Source organism: Microtus oregoni, unplaced genomic scaffold, assembly GCF_018167655.1.
Source record: "Microtus oregoni isolate MIOR12 unplaced genomic scaffold, Mior012 000013F_ref0000133, whole genome shotgun sequence".
NCBI classification, from domain to species: domain Eukaryota; kingdom Metazoa; phylum Chordata; class Mammalia; order Rodentia; family Cricetidae; genus Microtus; species Microtus oregoni.
Window position 1 is genome coordinate 697,183 of NW_024543072.1, and position 24,133 is coordinate 721,315.

Consider the following 24,133-nt stretch of genomic DNA (forward strand, 5'->3'; position numbering starts at 1 on the left):
GATGCCTTTCATGACATACAATTGATAGGTGTGATAGGCATGTGTTAAATTGGTAAACAGTGGAAATCTTGTTTCGTTCTGAGCCTTTCCTATTTCTTAAAAACTTGTAGCATAATAATTTTTGACAAATGAAAGTTGTTACATGCCCAGTTATACTTGTACAATTCGGTCATAAAACTCAGTTTGGTTGGACTGAACTTTCTCATTCTTTCTGTAAACTTTGTGGGAAATGCCTGAAATGTCTTATAAGACTGCGTAAGATATATTCTGAGTCTACAGTATGACCCGAAGGATTCTGAATGACAAATCACATATAGTCAGTATTGGAAGTTTTTTGTTTTATTTTCTAAATCTCTTTCTCTCTTCCAGGGTGCTCTGGAGCAGGGCTCAAATTCTCAACTGATGGCTGTCCAGTACACAGAAACCACAAGCATCAGGTAAGAAGATGCCAAAGCTCTTGGCCAAACAGCTTGAACTGTATTGTATTTTAGTGAAGTTGAAATTCACACCTCCTTTTTGTGCTCCTTTATGACTTTTATATCCGCTCAAATTAATATATACTACCAATTAGCAATCCCAATAAAAAGATCACCTCTCCCAATCTCTTAAATACAGATTTAATCAGAATGTTTTTCACTCATAATTTTACTGAAAATCCTAAGTGCATATTGCTTTCTTGTTCGTGATTTTTATCAGTTTCATAAGCCTCAGGGAGAGAGATATTGCCTTTTCTCCTTTGTAGGTGTCTTGCTTAGTGGTCACATTAAAAAACTATTATTTTGTGTGTGCATATATGTGTAATTAAGTCAGAGGAAAAGGAAAGTCGGTGAAAATCTCTGGGGAGTTGTTCTCTCTTCTGCCTAATGCAGGGTCACTCTTTTGTTTCTGTTGCACTGTGAACTCCAGGCTAGCTGGCCCACAGTCTTCTAGATGATTCTTCTTTTTGACCTCTCTCATTGCTATAGCAATGCTGTATTACAGTTGTGTCCTTTGCTCGGCTTTTTGTTTTGTTTTTTTGAGACAGGGTTTCATTGTGTAGCTTTGGCTGTGAGATCCACCTGCCTCTGCCAGCTTTTTAAATATGGCTTCTGGGTATTGAACTCAGTCATTAGGCTTGAGTGACAGGTACTTTTACCCAATGAGCCATCTTGTCCACCCTGACTGGGTGCTTTACATAATCTTATCTTTAAATTTATATAATGATTCAAAAGTGTATTTTATATATGAAAAGGATGGGGAGTTTTTTTTTTTTTGCTTGTTTTTAATAATTTTCAAAGTAGCGAACTAAGTGGTAGAACTAGATTCAGACTCTGTCTGTTTGACCTAAAAACAATCTCTTGTTACTACACAGTACTACAGAAGAGTTTGAGAGATTCCAGGAGAGTACAATATCCAGCAGTTCTGATGTCAGCCGGGCGAATGTAACTTAGAAAGTCAGGTCTAAGGGGCTAACTGCAGTGGGGCGGAATTGTAGTCATAGCACTTCCTGACCTGTGCTGTGAACCAAGCCGGTTAGTGCAGCAGGTGTGAGACCTCATGTTTGATCTTCCAGGCACCCCAAGCAACAATAGCAATAAGACCATATCATTTGCGTAAGTCAAATGTAGCTGAACATTATATGGTACCCCATAAATATGTACCAATTAAAAAAAGATTAAAAAGTAAAAATTGTTGTTAAAAGTGCTACTGTTTTGGTTGAAAGAGATTCTTAAGAATGGAATTAGAATGGAAGGAATTCTCAATATGTTTGAATATTAATGGTATTTTCTATCTTCTCCCTTTAGCAGGAATTCCGGGAATGAGCTGCAAGTGTATTATGCTTCACCAGGAAGTTACCAAGGCTTCTTCGAAGCCATCCGCAGGCGCGGGGACACATTTTACGTTGTGTCATTTCGAAGGGTAAGTTCATTTTGAAAGAAGGAAACAAATATTTTTGAGTGTCTGGTGTGTATAAGGCCTCAGCCTGAGTCCTGTAGAAGGTCCAGAGGTAGGCAGGAGGCAGGTTGGAGTCAGTAGCGTGAGTGAGCGCTGTGACAGATGCAATTGACCGAGCTGGTCAGCGTTTGAAGACGCTGAGCATGGCACTGATGTCAGGCTACATTTTGTGCCTTAGAAAACACAACCTACACCTTGTTTTTTTATTCCTGTCACCACTGTACTCTACTGTTTGTTTCTAACCAAAGGGAAAGTGAAAACGTCATTTTCTACTATGGGTTTTAAGCCAATGCCCATTTGGTAATTAAGGAACAGACTTCTGAAATGGAGGCTGATTAATTTGTCAGCTGTAGAGTGTTTAGACCTATGTTCCCAAGTTTCTTTTTTCCTTTCTTATTTCTTCATTAAATGTTTGCATTCCTTGAAGAATGTGTCAAATAATGTCAGGTTGTGCAAGCACAAATGTATATACTAGCATTTTTAAATGTTAGACCACATGAAAAAGCACAGGCATTTACAGCCCATCTGCTTTCCCTATAATGTGACAATATATTCTCCATAGGGTTTCCATCTGACAGTCCGTTAGAGTGCTGTACATTAACCAGGAAAGCAGACATGGTTGGAACTCCTCAGTCATTTGTATCCTAAGCCATTTTTAGATCAATTTTGTTTTTAATTGATTACTTGTATATGTTGGTATGTGCATGTGAGGCTGTATTAGTTACTGTCTGTTGCTGTGATAAAACCCCACAACCAAGACAGCTTATGGAAGAAGTAGTTATTTGGGCTTATGGTTCCAGAGTTCATGATGCTGGAATGAGAGCAGCAAGGTGCAATCATGGTGGCTGCAGCAGGAGGCTGGGGCTCACACAACCACAACTGTAGGCGGAGGCTGCTTGTTCATTCCTGGCCAGCCAGACCTGAAATAATCACACAGAAACTGTACTAATTACAATACTGTTTGGCCTATTAGCTCACACTTCTTATTGGCTAGCTCTTATATCTTAAATTAACCCATTTCTATTTATGTGTGTATGGCCATGTGGTTGTGGCCTACCGGTAAGGTTCTGTCCAGCAGCTGGTGTCTGTCTCCTGTAGCAGCTACATGGCTTCTCTTTGACTCTGCCTACTTTCTCCTCCTCTTTCTGCTTGGTATTCCCACCTTGCCCTATTCTGTGCTGCAGTAGGCCCAAAGCAGCTTCTTTACTAACCAATTGTTTTTACGGCATACAGAGGGGAATCCCATATCACCTAATCACAAAGCAGAGAGAGAGAGAGAGATAGAGAGATAGAGAGATAGAGATAGAGAGAGAGAGAGAGAGAGAGAGAGAGCGAGCGAGCACTGGAAATGACATGAGTCTTTAAACTCCCAAAGCCCACCTTCAGTGACATACTTCCTTCAAACAGTGACACCAACTGGGGACCAAGCATTCAAATACTTGAGACTACTGGGGAAATCTCATTCAAACCCCAACAAGTACATTGCCCACAAAATCCAGAAGAGGATGTTGGGTCCCTTGGAGCTGAGTTAGAGGCAGTTGTGAGCTATCTGATGTAGGTGTTGGGACTCAGGTCCTCTGCAAGAATAAGCACTTCTAACCACTGAGCCATCTCTCTAGCTGCCTAAGCCATTTATTTTTAAAGAATAGACTGTAGTGGATGTGTAATTAGAAATAAATATTTACTAACAATAGAATGATTTTTTTTTTTGTATCTTAGCTGCTGTTGCCAATCATTCTGACAGAAATTGACAGTGAACTAGTTAGTGATTTTCTATATTAGAAATCGTTAGTGGGTTTCAGTAACAGAGAAAAATGGGTTCTTGAAGACTGAGGAGATAAGATGTAACACATGTATTCAGTTATTATCAAATATACAAGGAGGTTTGGAATACTTTAGCCTTGTCGTCTAGTGATCATAGCCTTTTCACAAAATTCCTATGCTCATCTTGTTCTCCCAGACAATAAGTTTATTTCTTTACCAGCTCAATGTTCTTCTAAGTGTCAAGGGGGAAACTGAGGACAGAATTTCATGAAGGCTCTAAATGATTTGTTCTTCTACTGGTACAATTATGGTTAAGGTTAAAGGGAAAGTAAACCTTTTAGAATGGATCTTGTACTCTATAAGGACCTGATGGCTGCTGACATGACTGTGTTACTGAACTTATTACAGAAGCATGTTTTTAATTTTAAAAGTACTTCAGGATATGCCTTCATTTGATCAAAAGAGTATACCAAATAGTAGAAGCAGCAGCCGTGAAGTCATGGGTTGAAATCATTGCCTTTATAATGTCCTTGTAGGGATGAGAACAAGTTACACACACATACACACACACACACACACACACACACACACACACAGAGAGAGAGAGAGAGAGAGAGAGAGAGAGAGAGGAAGGAGAAACTTTATTAAAGGAGACTAGTTTTTTTTAAAATAAAGAAGATAAAGATGCTTTTAAGAAGATACAAGAATTACTTTTTTCCTACACAGTTAAAATGCTTTGTCTCATTTTTTTTTAAATGATGGAAAGTGCTGTTGGAAATTATTGATTTTTTCCTTCCATCTTTTAATGTTCAGGTAGTTCAGTTAAGGATCTGTCACACATTCTGTCTGTATCTTTCATTTTCTAATTATAATTTATCATCTAGCATTTTATATCTAGGAAGAGTAAATATAAATAAACCTACAACATCCCCTCCCTTCCCTCCCCTCCCCTCCCCTCCCTCCCTTCTCCCCTCCCTCCCTCCCTCCCTCCCTCCCTCCCTCCCTCCCTTCTCCCCTCCCTCCCTCCCTCCCTCTCTCTTTCTTTCTTTCTTTCTTTCTTTCTTTCTTTCTTTCTTTCTGTTTAACAGTAGGGAAATGGAAATTAACTTTATTGCATTGGCTCTAAACTGTGTCATGAAACAGGAATCCAATCCTTAAATACCTGGATTGCTCATTTTTCTCTTACTAAAATGAAAATACAAGAAGTAATGGATGGATTACCTCATGCTTGGCATTTTCTTCCACTTTTTGGTGTGAAATGCTTTCCTAAAAGTTTGGTGAAGTCATGTGGCATGAGTAAGAGGAGGTAGACTTTGCTCTTGTTGGGTTCTTAATCTCATGACTGAAATGATGGCATTGGACATTCAGGAATAAGGAACTTTTGAAACTCCTGTCTCTGCTTAGCAAGAGCCAGACACTTACAATCAGGCTGCTAGCACAACCAGGCTGCTTTCTTTTACTATGTTTAACCAAATGTCTTAATTGCTAAAGAAGTACATGTGGGCATACTGTTTAATCTACCATTATTTAATCGCAACCTTTTGCTTCCTCACATCCCACACTTCTGCCCCTGTGACATTATTTTCCCTAAAGCAGAGAGCTTTGGGGTAACTACTGAGTTCCTGCTGTGGGTCAGCGAGAAGAAATCCTGAAAGGAAAACATTTCTGTCGCTTTGACTTTCTTCTGCCTGGTTTTCCCTCCAGTACAGCAGCCTCGTCTCTCCTTGTTGGGCTCCAGGCTTTCGTATTTCGTTTTCCTTTGTCTTTTTTCCTTTTTTAAAGCTTGCTTTGGTATGATTTGGAGGGGCAGGGGTGGAGAGTAGCTTTTCTCAAACTTCCAAGGTACTTTGAACAAACTATACATAAATAAGAAAAAAGTAATTAAATACAATGTTTTTTTCTTAATATAACATATTTAGTTTGTATAATAGTTTGTTTAGGGAGAGTGTGTGGGATTAAAGAATGTAAGAAAATGAATTCAAGAGCATAGGCCAGAAACAGATTCTGAGAACAGTGAAGTTAGATAGGAAAGTGACGCCAGCGAGGAGGAAGAGAAAACCCGAGAAGGGTAAGGAATGCTGCCTTAGCTGTCTCCAGTGAACTTTGAAACACCATCCATATGTGTTAGTTTCCAAGTCAGGTGTATCTGAGAAAGGTTTTCCAATGTTGGGGCAGTTTCTCTCTAGGAACAGGTTTTTGGGTTAGAGAGATGATCAGTTAGTAAAACGTTTGCTGTATAAGCCCAAGGCCTCTGAGTCCAGGTCCACAGCATTCAGATCAAAATTGGATATGGTGGCATGTGTCTGCTACCTCAGCGCTGGCATGGGAAGCAGATACAGGAGGATCCCTGGAGCTTATTGGTCCACAGCCAAATTAGCAAGCTTTGTGTCCAATGAAAGAACTTGTCTCAATAATAAGGTTGCGAGCCGTTACAGGAGACACCTGATGTAGAGCTTCGGCCTCCACACAGCCACGTGTGCTCACATCACCCAGATACTCATACCAGCAGAGGGCCTGGGGGACAGTGGGTGCATCAGGCTTCCTTGTCAGACTTACTTTAGATTGCCTGCCCCCAAATAATGACACAGATATTTATTATTAATTATGAAAGTTTGGCCTTAGCTTAGACTTGTTCCTAACTAGCTCTTATAACTTAGATTAACCCATTTTATATTAATCTACATTATGTCATATGGCTGGTTACCTCTCTCCTATACTGTACATCCGACTCCCTCACAGGCAAATTCCACACCTCTCTGATTCTTCCTCTGAGTTTCTCTCTCTTCCCTGAAGTCCTGCTTATACTTCCTGCCTAGCTATTTACCGTTCAGTTTTTTATTAAACCAATCACAGCAGCACATCGTCACACAGTGTGCAGATATCCTGCAACAGATAAGAAAAGAACAGGTCCTCCTTTATTCAGGTGGTTATAAATGAATGTCTGTTATTCCCAATGAGATAAATATTTAGGGTTTTGTGTGTGTGTGTGTGCGTGTGTGTGTGTGTATGTGAATTTTACTTAATACCCCTACAGTGCACAACATATCAACCTTTAGTTCTTACTGTAGTGAAATTATAGGGAGCACAGAGGGTTACTATAACATAATTTGAAGGTGGCAGAGCCAGAATTTAACCTAGGAAGTTTGACTCCAGAGTCTGTGTTCTTAGTCATTTTCCTACGTTGCCTTTTTGAAGCAATTTTATTTCCATATCTTTAAAAACAATCAATTTGGAGTTTAATCCTATTACTCTCTATGTACAAAAACACATTAGCGTTGCTTTGATTTATTATCAAAGAGAACAAGACCAAGGCAAAGCCCTTTTGGAAAAGCAAGCCATTTGCTATGAAGTATTATTGTGTAGAAAGAACAGGCGCAAGCAGGAAAGCACAGGAGAGGAGAAATGGAAGAGTAGAGTATAGATAAGGAAAAGAGCATCAAATTGTTTATTTTGTTTAAAATTTGGAGGTAAAGGAAGAAGGGTTCAAGAAAAAAGTCGTCAGCAGCATCAGATATTACAGGTCTCCCTGAGAGTGAAATGAAAATCCCAGTTAGCTTTTCAAGCAGAAATCACTGCTGACGGTGATTACATTCGTGGTAATCAGAACAGAACCCACACTAGAAATGAGAGAGAACATGAACGAAATCAAATGGAGTGTTTGGTAAATATGACACTGATGGAAGTAATGATAGCCTGGGCATACCTAAGGAAGCAGATCTCCATCCCTGTGAGGGCGTGCGTGCATGCGTGCGTGGCAACTCCTCAGTGCTAGGCCAGCTCTTTTTCCCTACAGATAGAGATTGTTGTGTTTGGGTTTTATTCATATAACTATAAGAACGTATTTATGTTTTGTGCTTGACAGACGTTCTGAGGAAAATTAATCAAGTCAACACAATGTTCCTTATCTGTATTAATGTTTTTATGTCTAAAGCAAAGCATAGAAAATGCTGAAGAGTTTTTATTTGCAATATAACTACTATCCCAACTACATAGCACAATATCTGGACATGTATATGGAATTAAAACCAGATTAAAAAATAAAATAATGTTTAAAGTGTTTCTAAGATATCAAAAGTCTTCCAAGTAATGAATGACATGGTTATTAATAATGGGAAACAGTTTTTAAAATATAAAAGGTGATAGAACTGTTTCTAGTTAAATTTATATATAGCCTTTGAGTTTTTCCTCATATAAAATTAAGCTAGAAAACTAGCAAAGTAGCTTGTGAAATCATTTTATGTCTCAAAAGAACTTGGTACAAGCTTTTTGGTGATGTCACAAACCTTAATTATGAAGGAAGCAATTATTATGTTATAGGAAATGTCTTTGATTTATGATTAAAGTCTAAGACACTCATGTCGTTTTTCTTTCCTCCCTCCACTTACAGTGACTTGTTCATTTTGTACTCTTAGTTGCTTAACTTTTGATACCTTCAGCAATGTTAGACCTTGACATTTCATTATTTTTAAGACTTCTCATCTATTAATTGTGTGATTTATTTGCACATATTGCTGCTAATCTACTTTAAAGATCTTGTTTGAAGAGCTGTAGAGTCTATAATATGGATATTCCACCAGAGTCCAGCAAGATAGATATTTAGCTATAAGTTGGAGCCTAACATCTAATTATTTGACTGTTGGCTTCATGCCTATTGCCTCTGCTAGCGAATAAATACACTGAGGGCAAGAAACCTCTCTGCCTTAGTCTTCTTTCTGTCCCCACTACATAGCGCAATGCCAGGCCTGTAGCACATACTCAACAAGGAGTAAGTGAACAGATGGGTGAACTGGATGCCAAATCCATCAGTTTCCTACTGTCTTTAAAACAGGTTCTCTCACTTGACCTGGAACTTACTAATTATGCTGAACTGAGTAGCCAGCGAGCCCCAGAGATCTTCATCTATTCAACCCCCAACCGCCCCGAGCTAGAATTATAAGCACATACCGTAGTGCCTAACTTTTTTTATTGTTGACAAAAGGTTTTTTCATATAATATATTCTGATCATGCTTTCCCCTTCCTCCAACTCTTCCCAGACCCTCCCCACCGACCTACTGACCCACACAGTTCTGGTGCTCAGACTCTGGTCTTCGTGCTTACATAGCAGATTCTTTGCTGACTGAGCTATCTGCCCGGCCTCTTGAGCCGTTTATTTTATCAGCGCCATCTATGCCTTGTTGGCTGTAGATATCAGTCTTTCAAAATAAGTGAACTCAAGTGCAGTTTTACAAGACTGAGTGCCGCTTTGCTCCAGGGAGGTTCTAGTAAGATCTTCGGATTTCATGTTTGAGAGACTAACCTTGGTAATATGCAGACAGAGATGATTATTTTTCAGAGATTTTGTATCATTTTAACCTACAGAATGACTAAGCCCCAGATGGATTATTCTAGATGCCTATCCATAATGTATATCTGCGATGTCCTAAAAGGGTAGGACCGTGTGAAAACTTTATTCCTCATGTGACACCTATTACATTAAAAAAATATAAAAGAGAATTGCCAACTTAAACTGTAAACTATTTCTTGGATGATTCATCTGGAGTCGTCTGTGTCTGGTCATACAATGTCTTGAAGTAAATCTCTGAAGAATGACTGTTGTTGTTGATGGAGAATTCCTCTGAAAGAAAGACATCACAAGTTGGGCAAAGAGAACAAGAGAAGGCTCTTCGGGTCATGTGATTGTGGAGTTTTATGTTAAGTCAGTTTGCAGTAGACTCAGAGCTACACACATGCAGCTTTATAAATCTGCATTACTCAAAAAGTGTCCCGTCCTTTCTTCTTTCCCTCTCTGACTGCGCATGCTTTCCCCACAGTCTGGCTCCAGTCTTTCCTGAGCACTTCCCTCCTTACCATGTGCCTGCTTGGCTGCCAGGCTGGTGACCTCGGTGCCAGTTTAACTCAAATGGCCTGGCCTTTTCTCTTCATTCATGCTATGTTTTCCAGGCAGCTGCAGAGATTTATAGCTTGCTTGTCCTGGAGTTTTTTTTTCAAATTTTAATAAAAATTTCCTTGAGCTTCAAAAAGAGTTGGAGTGCATCAGGGACTAGCATGAAATGAAGTTGAAAGATTTGGCGTGGGCAGAATGATATGTTTGGTATAAATGGTGACTCTGACTCTCAGCGCAAAGAGCGGACAACTGAGCTTTAAAATAACATTGTAGGGATTATCAACCTACCTCATTAAAATCAGTGGGGATATGGACTCTATACATAGGAAGGAGGTATAGGAAGAGTCCAGAGGTGGGGTAGAATTGGATTCTGGACTATTAGAGGAGGAGCCAGCAAGGCGACTAAACGGGAGCGAGCCACAAGCTTGGAAAGCCAAGAGGGGAAGATTGTCAGGGAAGCAGTTGACTCTCAGATACTGCTGAGAATCACAAAGATGAAAGTAAGTGTGTTCTGGGTGTGTTAATGGGAAAGTCACTGATACCTTTAACTAGAGCCTTTAGAGGTGGAAGAGAAAGACTAGGGATGGTTTGGGTAGCTAGAACAGCAAAGCTGCTATGAATTTGTCTATCCAAGGCTGAAAGGAGCAGAAAAGTATTGTTTTTTTAACTGTAGCTACCAGCTGTATATATCTGAAGACTCATCAGTAGATAGGAAAGAACAATGTTAAAGAAGTATCATATCTCTGAGAAAGGATAGAATTCAGACAAGAAGAATTACCCTTTTTAAACATTTGTCTGTATTGGCCTCCTCCCAGCCCGGGTATTTTCCTGTGCTAGGCAGGTGAGCTGCTGCTGAACTACACTCCCAGTCTTCCTCTCTTCTCTGGTGATGAAGGCTAGGAGAGCATGGGTTTCTAGGAAGACAAGAGAAGGCGTCCTGATGCTTTCTGGTATCTCAGTGAAATACAATGTGATGTTATCAAGTGAGCATGAAGACATAGGAGAAAACAAATGAGCTCGGAAGAGAGAGTCTGAAGTGGGTGTTGAAGCCGGTGGGATGGTAAGCCTCTGAGAGCCACAGGCAGAGTGCCAAATTGTACTCTGGCCTTCCTGGACTAAACTGAACTCTCTCAGCGGAGGGACAAAGGTGGGGCTGCAGAGTCCTGCATTCAAGGTACTTGGAATCTAGAGAATAAAACACACTATTAAGTATAATGCGATGTGATAGTTGTGATATACAAGGTAAATGTGAGGGTGTTGTGACAGCACACACTAACAGTCTTAGGAAGGGGCCAGCCTTCTGGAGCCTTAACAGCTAGGCCAATTCCTGGCTGCTCTAAAACACTTTACCTAAAGCTATGATCTCCTAGCTTGTGGGGGACAAGAATATTCTACCAGGCATGATAGCACACCTGCACCAACACATAACAGTTTGTCCTTCCTTCTGTTACGCCATCAGAAATACCTGGTCTTGGAAAAGTGCTATTTCCCGTTTCTTTCTCCCTCATCTTTTTCATCTTCCCCAAGTTCCAGTTGTTAGAAATAGAAACTTCATAAGAACTTATAGAATAAATTATTACTTATAGATGATATTTTAAATTTTCATTAGACATGGCTAGTATCTTTTTCAAAGTAAGTAATAATTTAATTTTATGCTATTGTAATTAGGAATATTTGATTATTTGGTATCCATTTTTAATTTTTGTCCCATCACTTTTGGGTTCATTAACCTTTATAACATTCCAGGGAACTATACCACTTGGAAGATTCGAATTTTCTTTAAGAATACAATCTGAGCGGTGGTGGTGCATACATTTAATCCCAGCACTCAGAGGCAGAGGCAGGGAGATCTCTATGAGTTCGAGGCCAGCCTGGTTTACAGAGCTAGTTCCAGGACAACTAGGGCTGTTACACAGCGAAATCCTGTCTCCATCCCCTGGCCCCCCAAAGAATAAAATTTGTGACTGGATTTAGTTATCTGTTACAACGTAAAGCAAAGAGCTATTATTTAATATCATTTAAAATTAGAATTGATAGTAAAGTTTTGTAGCTGTGCCACGTTGTGCATATTTTAGGGTGAAGCTTTATTTTAAAAGCCTTTTAAAAATGTAAGTGGTAAATGATAACTAAATTTAATTGTATATTTTGTGCTTTCACCCACATATGCCACAATGCTTGAACATACACACACACACTTGCATGCACTCATGTTTATAATCTTTTCAATATTTTCTAAGAGCAGAAAGTCCCAATTTTTATGAAATCCAGTTTGTTGTCTTTTTATTTCATGAGTTGTGCGCTTGCTGCTTCGTGAAGTATTGTCAGCTTTAGCTCACAAAGATGGGATCATATAGCTTTTCTTCTAAAACGCTTGTAGTTCCCTATTTTACATTTTGGTCCATTTTGAGTCAATTTTTATTTTAAATTGTGTGCGTGTGTGTGCATGTTCACGTACGTGTGTCTGCGTGTGAACACCTGCATACTGTGGTGCATGTATGAAGATCAGGGACAACTTGCAGGAGTTGGTTCTCTCTTTTCATCATTTGAGTCCTAGGGATCAATTTTAGATCATGTGTCTCGGCAACAAGTCCTATTTCTGCTGAGACATCTTGTTAGCCCTTGAATTTATTTTTACATATGTGCAACGTGTGGCTCAGAGTCTGCTTTTCGCTTGTAGAAATCCAGTATTGTATGAAATCCAGTGCTGTGTTTTATCCACTATTTTTTTAAGAAAAAAATTACAGCAAAGGCAAGTTTAAAAGGTTATGCCAAGCTGCCAGTTGTCTTTGGCTTGGTAAGTTTGCACTGCTTCCTGGAGCTTCATAAAAGGATGCCTTGTGGTTGAACTCCCTCAACCTCAAGTGTCCAACCTTCAGACTCCACCAATGAATTATTATTTACATATTCTTTGGAAATATAGCATACACTATAGATAATTGCAGCATCTGTGTAGTGGGCAGAGAATACTGCCAAACCAAAATTCTAGAAACCAAGCTGGACAAATACATATGGGTTAAGAAGTGCTCCTAAAGTATGAGAAACTAAAAATAAGTTTCTTGTGGGAGTTGTCTGCCACTCTCTGATCTATTAAACTTTCTTTTCCTTTACTTAATTAAAAAAGAGCTTCATAATCAAACTTTGGAATGAATATTTAAGAATATGTATTAATATATTCCTTCTGAACAGTGGCTTAAAGAATAGGAAAATAGCAGAGAATAGTTTAATGTATAACAATCTTGTTGAGAAATAAGAAGTAAGTTTTCCATTCAACTGTGAATTGCTACTTTTCAGTAGAAAAACATAATTCTTGGCAGGGGCTAATGCAGCAGTTTTTGGTAGATAATCATGTAGCATAAAGTCAGAAAGATCTGGGTTTTTACCAGCTCTCTTGAGCTTACAAACTGGAGTTCAGGGAAGATCCTGTCCAAAGTTCCAGTGTCCTTGCCTCTAAAACAATAATAATAATAGTTACCTCTTCTGGGTTGTTAATAAATTTAAATAAAGTACTACATCCGGACCTGGCACTGATCTGAACACAGTACGTTCAGTACATGTCTGTTTCTCTGCTTTGAGGGGTGACCTTTGAATCAGGGATTCTGTATGAAGAACTTGTGTTTGTTCCCACTATAGTTGGAAAAAAATCACATATGACCCCTTCCCTCTCACAAATCCCCAGAAGGATTTATTTTTATTATATTCTTTCCTTATCAACAGACTGAAAATTGGTATGGTATTAAAACTGCAAGATATGTTACAGTAGTATGTTCAAGGTATACTCCATTACATAACTGGATTTATAGATATTTGATTGAAATAATTCAGATCTATCCCTTTCTAGGATTTGAAGGATGGGATGTAGAACTTTACAGGCAACACCTCTTTCCAAACAGCTTGTGGTACTTTTTTTTTTTTACCCTGTGGGTCCTGGAGCTTGAACTCAGACTGTCAGGTATTGTGGCGAGTATCCATGTCCACCGAACCATCTTTTGTACCAATTTTAGAATTATTTATATTGATTCTAATTCAGTGTCCATTTCACATGTGTATAGAAGTTATAGAGCTAGATTACAGACAGCTGAGTGACAGTGGACACATGTCTACAGAAGTTATAGAGCTAGATTAAAGACAGCCGAGTGACAGGGGACACATGTTCTAGCTGCTCCCAGAACTTTTCGGATTGACATCAGCTGATAATTAGAAACTGTTCAGTCTTTCATCTGATCTTTTTGTGCTGATATTAGACGGGAGTCATAAAATCACAAGCTCATCCACAAATAACACAAGTTATTAAAAAGATTAATAAGATAGCTTAATTCATATTATAAAGTAGTTCGTCTGTTCTAAAGAAGCAGACTTCACTTATGCCCGAGGCTTTAGGGCATGCTTTTTAGTTACAAAGTTTATTTTTTAGCAAAGTATAATGATGGGTAGATAGTTCAGTTAGTAAAATGCTTGCTGTTCAAGCTTAAGTTCCTGTGTTTGACCTTTAGAGACAATGTAAACATGCTGAGTGTGGTAGTCCCAGCACTGAGGAGGCAGAGACCAGTGAGAGATTGTCTTAACAAAGTGAACGGCACCTGAGATTTGCCACTTGAGAATTGACACCCAAGGGTGACCTCTGGCCTCCACACACATATACACACATGCATCCCTATACACATGAACATGCACACATGTACACACAAGCACACAAAAATATGTGAGACTAATAATTAAGCTTTTCATGGTCAGCCAAGTTCCTATGTATTTATGGTTCCTTGTCATATGAAAACCACTATTATTTTACAATTATTTTTACCAAGTTTGCATTTGATCTTACACTAAGAGAATAGAATATGGTATTAACTATCAATGTTTATTATAAGCAAAGAAGTTCAAAATAACATTTAAAAGTTAAATTCTGTTTTGTTACGTACTGCGTGCCTAGTTATAAGTAACATTTTAATTCCTTTTCCTTCCATTTTATGTGCCGTCCACCTACCACAGCATAAATATTAATTTTACTGTGAAACAAGCATCTTTGAGAAGATGAATGTAATGGGAAATACCTCCACCCATTTCTGACTGCTGATCAAATTTTTTGTTCATTTTTAAGAGAAAACAAAACTGTGAGAAATCCTCAGAGCATAATAGATATTTTCCCCCTCACAAGGTATATTTCCTTATATCTTCTGAAGAATTGGTCTTAATTTTCAAACACCTTTATCCTAGTCGTAGCTCTTTTTTGAGTAGTTGCTACTTATGTGTGCGTCCTTAGAAGCTCTTCTACCTGCTGCTGTCCTCAGAGCTCTTACTTAATGACCTGTAATCGGGTTTACTGTCTTTCTTCCCACAAGTATTTACTAAAGAGCCATCCTGTTCCTGGCTGTTCTTGTAACAAAATATACAGTGATGGAGGAAGAAAAGAGCTCACTTTTTTTAGAGTTTATGTTTTCCAAACAGACACTAAGCAAGTATATAAGTGAATACGCAATGAGGTATCAGTCTGCGATAAATGCTAAGAAGGAAATCAGTAAGACAGGCGTCATTCTAAGTGATCATTGAAAAATATTTCTTTTTCAGATCGCTGCACACAATTTTTTGGCTTGTCTTCTAAAATTGCTTTTGACTATCTTTGCTAGTGATGTTTTTAAAAAGAAATTAATAATTGTATATCCAGAGCAATCTGAAAATCTAACTCCAACTAGTGAATTTAGCATTTGTAAATGGAGGTATCTGCAGAGAAGTCAATTCTTTGGCTGATCACTGTTTTAGTCTGCAGCTCAGGAAGTTGGCAGTTCTGCAGTGGCCTCACTGTGCAGCAGCCCCCAGGGACCTCAGAGAACCTGTTGATGCAGCAAACTTACAGGTTGTTATTCGGCTCTGGAGCTTTAACGCTTAGACATTCTCTTACATCTTCCTCGCTTAGTCATTCAGAATCTTGTATTTTTGCCAAGTAAAATAAGTCTCATACTAATAAGCTATAAATAAACAGTAGGAGCATGAGTCAGAGCCAGCATCAACCCTCTTTCCCTGTGTACCTCCCTGGTACTCCCCAGTACGTTCATTTTGCCCAGATGAGCAGTCCTGTGTAGCTCCTGTTCTATAGACTGAACTCTAGTTATTCAATTGTATTTCTTTAGAACTAAATAATAGTGTAATGCATAGTACTCTGGCATGTTCCCAGAGTCAAAGCAAAATATGAACCTCTGTGTGCTTTCAGTGGGGAAAAATATATTCTCTCTTTTCCTATAGAAAACCTTAAAAGTTCAGTCTGGAAGGCATCTGCCTGATTGGAAATACTATGTGGTGTGGCATAGCTCAGCAGTTTTTCAGGGGAAAATGAAAAGTAACATAAATGGCTTAAAAGCCCTAACCTGTTAGTCAGATTCTTCCTAATAAAATTTGATCCTATTTTGCTTCATTGTTTACTCATTCCATACATTTTCACTGCTTGCTCTTTCAGTGTGCTACTTACCATGTATGAAAACAAGGAAGTCGAGATCTTTGTTGTTTAGGGATTAGTAATAGTGGGGAAGTGACTTTCAATCCAGAATTACAGCAGGGTGACAGGAGCTCTAAGACAAAGATGTAACCCAGAATGCCCTGTGGTTACACATAAACTCAGTGCTTATGATGCGTTCACTGAGGTGACTGTGGTGTGGAAGACAGCCCATCCTATCTCTGTATGTAAGACAGTCTCCTGACGTAGGGCTCATAGGCTCTAGAGCTGCTGCAGGTGCACTAACTGCGAGGAGGGAGAAGGTATCAGGAAAGGTAGGAAGCACTCCTCAGGTTGATTAGAGAAGGATGAAGAGCCTGAGAGGGAATGTGAGGCAGTGTGGCCTTTCTCATGGTGTGAGAGGCGCCTGTGTGAATGGGTAGGACTCTCGAGAAAAACAGTTGGAATGCAGAATGGGTTCTGGGAAACAGAACATGACAGAATCACGAAGGAACTTGTGGGCGACGCTTAAAGACTTTGGTTCTTAGACAGAAGACAGATAGGAGCAGACTTGCATTTCATGAATAAACTGTGTAAGTGTTTGCATAGGCATTTAGAAGGGAGTTTTTACTTCTAGGGGAAGGAATTTCTCCTCCGGCCTTATATATAGAAACATGAAATTGAAATCTGAAAGCTCCATATTTTAGTTTCGCAGCTCTGAGACTAAAATAGTTATGTGAGTTAAATATAAGTAACATTGTAGAGATAGAAATCAGATCCACGTGAGTCTATGTAACTGTCCATGCTTTGGGGACATAGTCATACAGTGAGGGGACACCGTCTTGCTGCTAGTATGTAAACATTCCCATACTATTGAGTGCTTTTCTAACTTAATTAATTCCCCATCTCCCCCCAACTATTTTTACCCTCCCACTTAAAAAAAAGGCAAAACAGAGAAAGGTTGTTCTGTCTGACAGTTGTTTAAGGGAAGTAGAAAAAGGATTATCATATCTCTCTGACCAATCATTTTTCCTTAATGGAATTTTTCTTCAGGAGTTTCCTCAACTGTGTTTGCCAAGGATGAAACCAGCTTAAGGCTTGCTTGCCTATACACACTTGACTCTAAAGTTGCTGAGAAAGTTATTTTCTAAACAAGAATTATTTAAATGCAAAGCTGAGATTTTTAACATTTTTCTTTTTTCTTTTCCTTCCTCCCTCCTTCCCTCCCTCCCTCCCTCTCTCTCTCTCTCTCTCTCTCTCTCTTTCTTTTTTTTTTTTTTTTGTTTTTGGTTTTTCGAGACAGGGTTTCTCTGTGGCTTTGGAGCCTGTCCTGGAACTAGCTCTTGTAGACCAGGCTGGCCTCGAACTCACAGAGATCCGCCTGCCTCTGCCTCCCGAGTGCTGGGATTAAAGGCGTGCGCCACCACCGCCCGGCTTCTTTCTTTTTTTTTTTTTTTTTGAGACAGGATTTCTCCCTGTAGCCTTGGCTGTCCTGGAACTTACTCTGTAGACCAGGCTGGCCTCAAACTCAGAGATCCACCTGCTTCTGCCTCCCAAGTGCTGGGATTAAAGGTGTGCCCACCTCCCAGTTTAACATTTTCTTTGAAAGATTTTAAATTGCATGTTTATTTTTTATATTTTATTCTTGGGGTGGGGCACATGAGCTCTGGTGCATTGGGTGCCAGAGGATAGCTGGCACCGTGTGGGTCCCGGAAGTGGTACTCAGGTTGTCGGCTTGGCCCTCTACCTGCTGAGGCCCTCACTGACTCTCAGCTAGCATTGTTTGTTCAACAGTCATCCAAAGTTTAAATTATCTGCTCTTGAACAGTATGGCCACCATTTCTACTTTTCCTTTTATTCTTAAATTGTTTAATAATATGCCTTTTAATGTAAATGCTTCTGAATTTAAACTCAGTTTTTGTTTTTCTATGATCATAGGGAGACTCGTTACATTTTCCAAGGTGTATCAGTGCTTGTGGAGAAAGTGCCCAGCTTCTGGTGTTGGCTTACTTTCTTTTACCTTGCGTGTTTCACTTGAACAAGTGGAAAGGATGTATTTCTCCATGAATAAGGTGAAACAATTTGAGACATAAAGTTGTCCTTTAATCACTATTTGACTTTCTTCCCTGAACTTGTATTTGGAAAACTGTCTTTAGAATTTGAACCTATCCTTAAACTGGATATGACTACGTAGCTCCTCTCACCCGTGTAGATTAGATTTATAAGCTGTTTTAGGGGAGACTTTTATTTTCATAATAGAATCCTAAATTGTAGCAAGGTAAAATGAATTTATTCTTCTTATATTCAGGCTAAAATGTGTTACTAAAAAGCAGCAACAGCAAAGCTCATCGCCTAACAGGAAGTCATCTGCTCGTTTCCCATCTCCACTCTGCTCTCTTATTTCCCTTGTAAGGCATTTCTTCTGCTTCAGAAAAGCTCCAAGGACTGCATCTCCTCCTAGTGTTTGACAGGCGTCTAATTGTACACAGTGTGTAATGGACAGTGTAAGGGAAGTCCAAATGCTCTTTAATTTTTCAACCAACACTAACAATCTAAGCTTTAAAATAGCTGCTCTTAATATAATATAGCCACCATCTTTCACTGTTCCTTTTACTCTTAAACTGTCAAACTGTATGCCAGACTGAAATAAATTGTTCCTAATCCTAAGCATGCCTTTTTCTAAGAAAATATGCAAGTCCTTTGTAGTTAAAGATTTCTGGTGCTTGCATTTCGCTCCCTGACCTAACACTATGTCATACTGACTTGGTGGTGGAATGCTTTTATAAAGCCCTACTACAACAGTAATCTCTGGGATTTTTCCTTTCCTTGCAAGTGGTTGGAAAAGCTTTTATAATAATAAGCCTACTCTAGGAACTAGTATTAGAACGTGATACCCAAATATGAATCATTTGCCTATTATTAGTACTGAGTCATAAAGTCTTTTTTATTTTTCTTTATTTTTGGAGACAGGGTCTCACTGTGTAGCCTTGGTTGGCCTGGAACTTACTGTTTAGATAAGACTGGCCTCAAATTCAAACTCTTAGAGAGCCATCTGCTTCCTGAGTGCTGGGATTAAAGGCTGCATCACCACACCCCAGTTTAAAAAACCTGGAGATGGGGATGAGGATTAACAAAGATTGCTTTGTTAAAACGTGTGTGTGTGTGCGTGCATGCGTGCGTACATGTGTACAAGGCATATCACTGGTATTTTTGTAGAAAAGCTTCTAAAATGTGATTGGAAACTCTAATTGGAGTTGGTAGATCTGACTTTAGAATGCCATGAAATATCTTTCTATGCTTGTTTTTGCCAGAAGACCAAGAAATGATGAAATAGATGATGAACTAGATTTTCAAAACTATATAAGTAGGGTAGAAGAGCCATAATTTTGGATTCTTAAAGTTTTGAGCATGGACTTATTAGGTTGTTTTGCTCAGTTGTCTATAAAGTCTTCTTTTGTCATTAGAGATGTTTTCTAGAAGTCTTATGAGAGTTACAGGTAGAATTCTTACCTAATGGTCTGAATCAACAGGTAACTACATAATAAGTTTAATGGAATTTGTTGTTTTGTTTTCAACTTTCAAAAGAACTCTCACTGTTCAGAAATAGTAAGTCAAAGCTCAACAAAATAAATGGAATTTTGAAGGGTACAGCATACATACTTTGTTAGAGGATAAATATTATATTTGTACCTGTTTTCATTTTGTAATTTCATTTGATTCCAGATTCACATAACACTAGTTAAGTCCCATTCACCCTGTTTTCCTAAGATCCTGAAGTTGTCTTCCTAGCTGTGAGGCTATTTGTCTGAGGAAAGGTTTTCTATTAGAAGAAAGTGGAGATCCGGTAGCCTAGAGGACGAATGCCTGGATGGCTGAGAACATTGGGATGTCCACATTTGAACAGCTTTAGCATCTCTCTGCAGTCAGTCTGTTACTTACTCTTTGTCTTCCTCTCCCCCCAAAGCCTTTAATTATGACTACAGGATATATACAAAAGAGCAACCACGTTGTCTTTTGCTGGTAGATGAGCTGTGTCTGGTTGTGTGATTTGGTGTGAGGAGGAAACCCCACCCCGTCAATGCATAAAAATTTCCATAAGTGCTATTGTGCATTTACATGCAGGCTTCATAAGAACTGTACTGCTCTCTTTGAAAAATGACCTGGTCCAGATATAGGAATAGCCCAACCCTGTTCTCTGCATTAGAGAATGGCTCCTGTAACATGTACAAATACCTACCTGTTTTGAACTGAAATTACTCATGGCAAGCAGAATAGAGATTTCATTATTTGTGTTTTAGTCCATATAAGGTATTCTATATTGAATGATTAGTTATTTGTGTTTTTTTCCTTTCTTTTGATGAATCTTCAAGGCCAAAGCTGAATTTTATCATTTTGACTTACCATGTTTCACTAGTAAGCTGATAGACTGTCTTTTGTGTGCTAATGTCAAGGGTTATTCTTTCTTATTAGTGAAAAATTTGCATGAAATAATGAGTAGGAAATGAATCTATAATCAGGAGAATTAGGTTTCTTTCACAGTTTGGCTATTCATGTTATCTTCATTATTTAATCTCACTTTATAAAGTTTTATAACAATGACATATTGAAAATAATAGTTGCTTCAAATGATTCTGATTGTAAAGTGTATTTTGCAGTTTCATGATATATTTTCCACTTTAGATTTTTGAGACTTAGAAAGGTATTTTTATCTTTATTTTACACATGAAGAAATGGAGTCCCTGAAAGCTCTACAGCACTTGTTTGTCACAAAGCAAGGTCCAAAAATGAAATCTCTTCCATACCAGGTTGGTGTTCTTGCTGAATGTCTTAGTTAGGATTTCTGTTGCTGAGAAGAGGCACCATGACCACAGCAACTCTTCTAAAGGAAAACTTTTAATTTAGGTGATGGCTTACAGTTCAGAGGCTCAGTCCATTGTCATCAAAGTGGGGGGCATGGCAGTGTACAGACAGACATGGTGCTGGCTACATCTTGATCAGAAGGCAACAGGAAGTGGTCTGTGACACTGGGAGTAGCTTGAGCATAGGAGACCTCAAAGCCAACCCCCACAGTGATACACTTCGTCCAACAAGGCCATACCTACTCCTACACCAACAAAGCCACACCTTCTAATAGTGCCACTCCCTTTGAAAGCCATTTTCTTTTGAACCGCCACACTGAACTACTTTCCTGCTATCCATAGGATACTTAAAATTATATTGAAAGACTCCCGAAAATATGCAAGCAAGTAGAATTCAGTAGCCTTATCTAACATTTCCTTAGTGGAAGAATTTTGTTCTGTGAAATTGAGAAAAATTGATTTTTTTGTTTTTTAGAATATACTGTAATATTTTTACCCAACTAAAGATTATGTATGTAAAATACCAACATGGTCTCTAAATCTTTGTTTTAAGGTAACTTAATTTTGTTCATAAAAAAAGATTCTTTACTAGGGTTGAAGTGGTGGCTCAATGATTAAGAGTAGTTAATACTCTTCCAGAGGATCACTTCGGTTCTCAGCACCCAGGGATAGCAGCTCACAACTGCCTGTAACTCCAGCTCCAGGGATCCAGCATGTTCTTCTCTCCCCTGAGGGTACCCTCACACATGTGAAATATGTTCTCCCTCTCCCTCTCTCTCCCTCTCTTTCTCCCTCTCTTCCTCCCTCCCTCTCCCTCTCCCTCTCCCTTTCTCTTTCAGACACACACACACACACACAAATAACCTTTTTAAAATGTCCTTGCTAAACAAGCCTGGGAGCGCCAGTATACCACAGTCCAATCCTTTTGGGAAGTTTTTTCATATCATCAGTGTTCTTGTGTGGTAGGGTGATGCTGTTAGAGCATTTGGAGATAGGCCAGGAGCTTTTGCAGCGTCTAGTCCAAGATCCTGCTAAATGGAGTTAATTCATCATGACACCCACTCCCCAGAATACTGTAGAGTTGGAGGAAAGCAGAGGACTTGTAGAGTTTTTGTTAATATAGAAGCCTCAAAGGGTTTTTTTCCAATAGACCAATAGACACTTGTCTTATAAAGATGCAGTATCTTAAATTTAACTAATCCTGAGATGTGCTATAAATGGAAAATACTGATAGAGTTTTAAAATGTGATGAATAAAATATAAGATATTTTATATCTTTCATATATTTCAATAATGTTTGTGTTGATTCCATGTTGAATGATAGTATTTTGGATATATTGAGTTAAAGTAAATAATTAAAATCAATCTTATCTGTTTATTTTGACTTTTTTATTGTGTCCTTTAAAATTAATTTAGAGATTTTAAGTACTGTTTGGCTTGCATGTATGGCCCACAATGTATTTGTAATTATTAGTGTATATTCATTGTCTATAGTTAAAGGTTTCACAAAGACATTTTCTTTGCCATGTGTTTTCACCTCTTCCATACTTTCCCCTCTCAACCCCCACTAACCCCCTTGCTTCCAGACAATCTTGCTTCTACGTTCATATATATAAACACATACAGGTATATATATTTCATATTTAGATACTATGTGTCTATATAAAACCTAGAATTTTAAAACTAGAGAAAATAGGTCTTTTGAGTTTGTTGTTTCACTCAATATGATGATTTCAAGTTTCATACATTTTCCTTTAATTACATAACTTCTTTTTTAACATCATTGTGCATATATGCCACATTATCCTTTTAAAATTATTTTTATTGAGCTATACATTTTTCTCCGCTTCCCTCTCCTACCATCTCCCATGGTTCCCATGCTCCCAATTTACTCAGAAGATCTTGTTTTTTTCTACTTCCCTCGTAGATTAGATCCATATATGTCCATCTTTGTTGTCTAGGTTCTCTGGGATTGTGAATTGTAGGCTGGTTTTTCTTTGCTTTATGTATAAAAGCCTCTTATGAGTGACTATATATAATATTTGTCTTTCTGGGTCTGGAGTACCTCATTCAACATGATGTTTTCTAGATCAATCCATTTGCCTGCAAATTTAGGATGTCATTTTTTTCTGCTGTGTTGTACTCTATTGTGTAAATGTACCACATTTTCCTCATCCATTCTTCTGTTGAGGGGCATTTAGGTTGTTTCCAGGTTCTGGCTTTGGCAAATAATGCTGCTATGAACATAGTTGAGCACATGCCCTGTGGCACGATTGAGCATCCTTTGGATATATACCCAAAAGTTGTTGAATTAGGAGCGGCGGGCTACTTTCCCAGCACCCGGCCGTCCGCACGGCTAGCTTTACCCGAAATAATTACACGGAAACTGTATACTTTTAAACACTGCCTGGCCCATTAGTTTCAGTTTCTTATTGGCTAGCTCTTACATATCGATCTAACCCATTTCTAATAATCTGTGTAGCTCCACGAGCTGGCTTACCAGGAAAGATCTTAACCTGCGTCTATCTGGAGTGGGAGAATCATGGCAACCCCTTGACTCAGCTTCTTTCTCCCAGCATTCTGTTCTGTTTACTCCGCCTACCTAATTTTATGTCCTATTAAAGGGCCAAGGCAGTCTCTTTATTTAACCAATGAAATTAACACAAGCCAGAAGACTCTCCCCCATCAAAAAGTGGTATTAATGGGTCTTGAGGAAGGTCGTTTCCTAATTTTCTGAGAAATTGCCACACTGATATCCAAAAGGGCTGTACCAGCTTGCACTCCCACCAGCAATGCAGGAGTGTTCCCTTACCCCACAGCCTCTCCAGCATAAGTTGTCATCCGTGTTTTTGATCTTGGCCATTCTTACTGGTGTAAGATGGAATCTCAGAGTTGTTTTGATTTGCATTTCTCTGATGACTAAGGATGTGGAGCATTTCCTTAAGTGCCTTTCAGCCATTTTAGATTCCTTTGTTGAGAGTTCTCTGTTTAGCTCTGTATCCCATTTTTTATTGGATTATTTGTTCTTTTGATGACCAATTTCTTGAGTTCTTTGTATATTTTGGAGATCAGTCGTCTGTCCAAAATGGGGTGGGTGAAAATCTTTTTCCATTCTGTAGGCTGCCGTTTTGTCTTGTTGACCATGTCCTTTGCTTTACAGAAGCTTCTCAGTTTCAGGAGGTCCCATTTATTAATTATTTCTCTCAGTGTCTGTGCTACTGGAGTTACATTTAGGAAGTGGTCTCCTGTGCCAATGCATTTAAGTGTAC

At 38.8% G+C, this 24,133-nt stretch overlaps 1 protein-coding gene across 2 annotated transcripts in view; it reads left to right on the forward strand.

The window, feature by feature from the left end:
- The window catches only part of LOC121455077 (cyclic AMP-dependent transcription factor ATF-6 alpha), a 174,269-nt gene that overhangs the window by 88,934 nt on the left and 61,202 nt on the right, over nt 1-24,133 (forward strand). The window contains exons 13-14 of one of the 2 annotated variants that reach the window (XM_041662612.1): nt 370-437; nt 1,785-1,899. In XM_041662612.1, coding sequence (XP_041518546.1) covers nt 370-437; nt 1,785-1,899 — 183 coding nt within the window. The remainder of the gene's footprint in view (nt 1-369; nt 438-1,784; nt 1,900-24,133) is intronic. The other variant, XM_041662613.1, reaches the window with a different exon arrangement.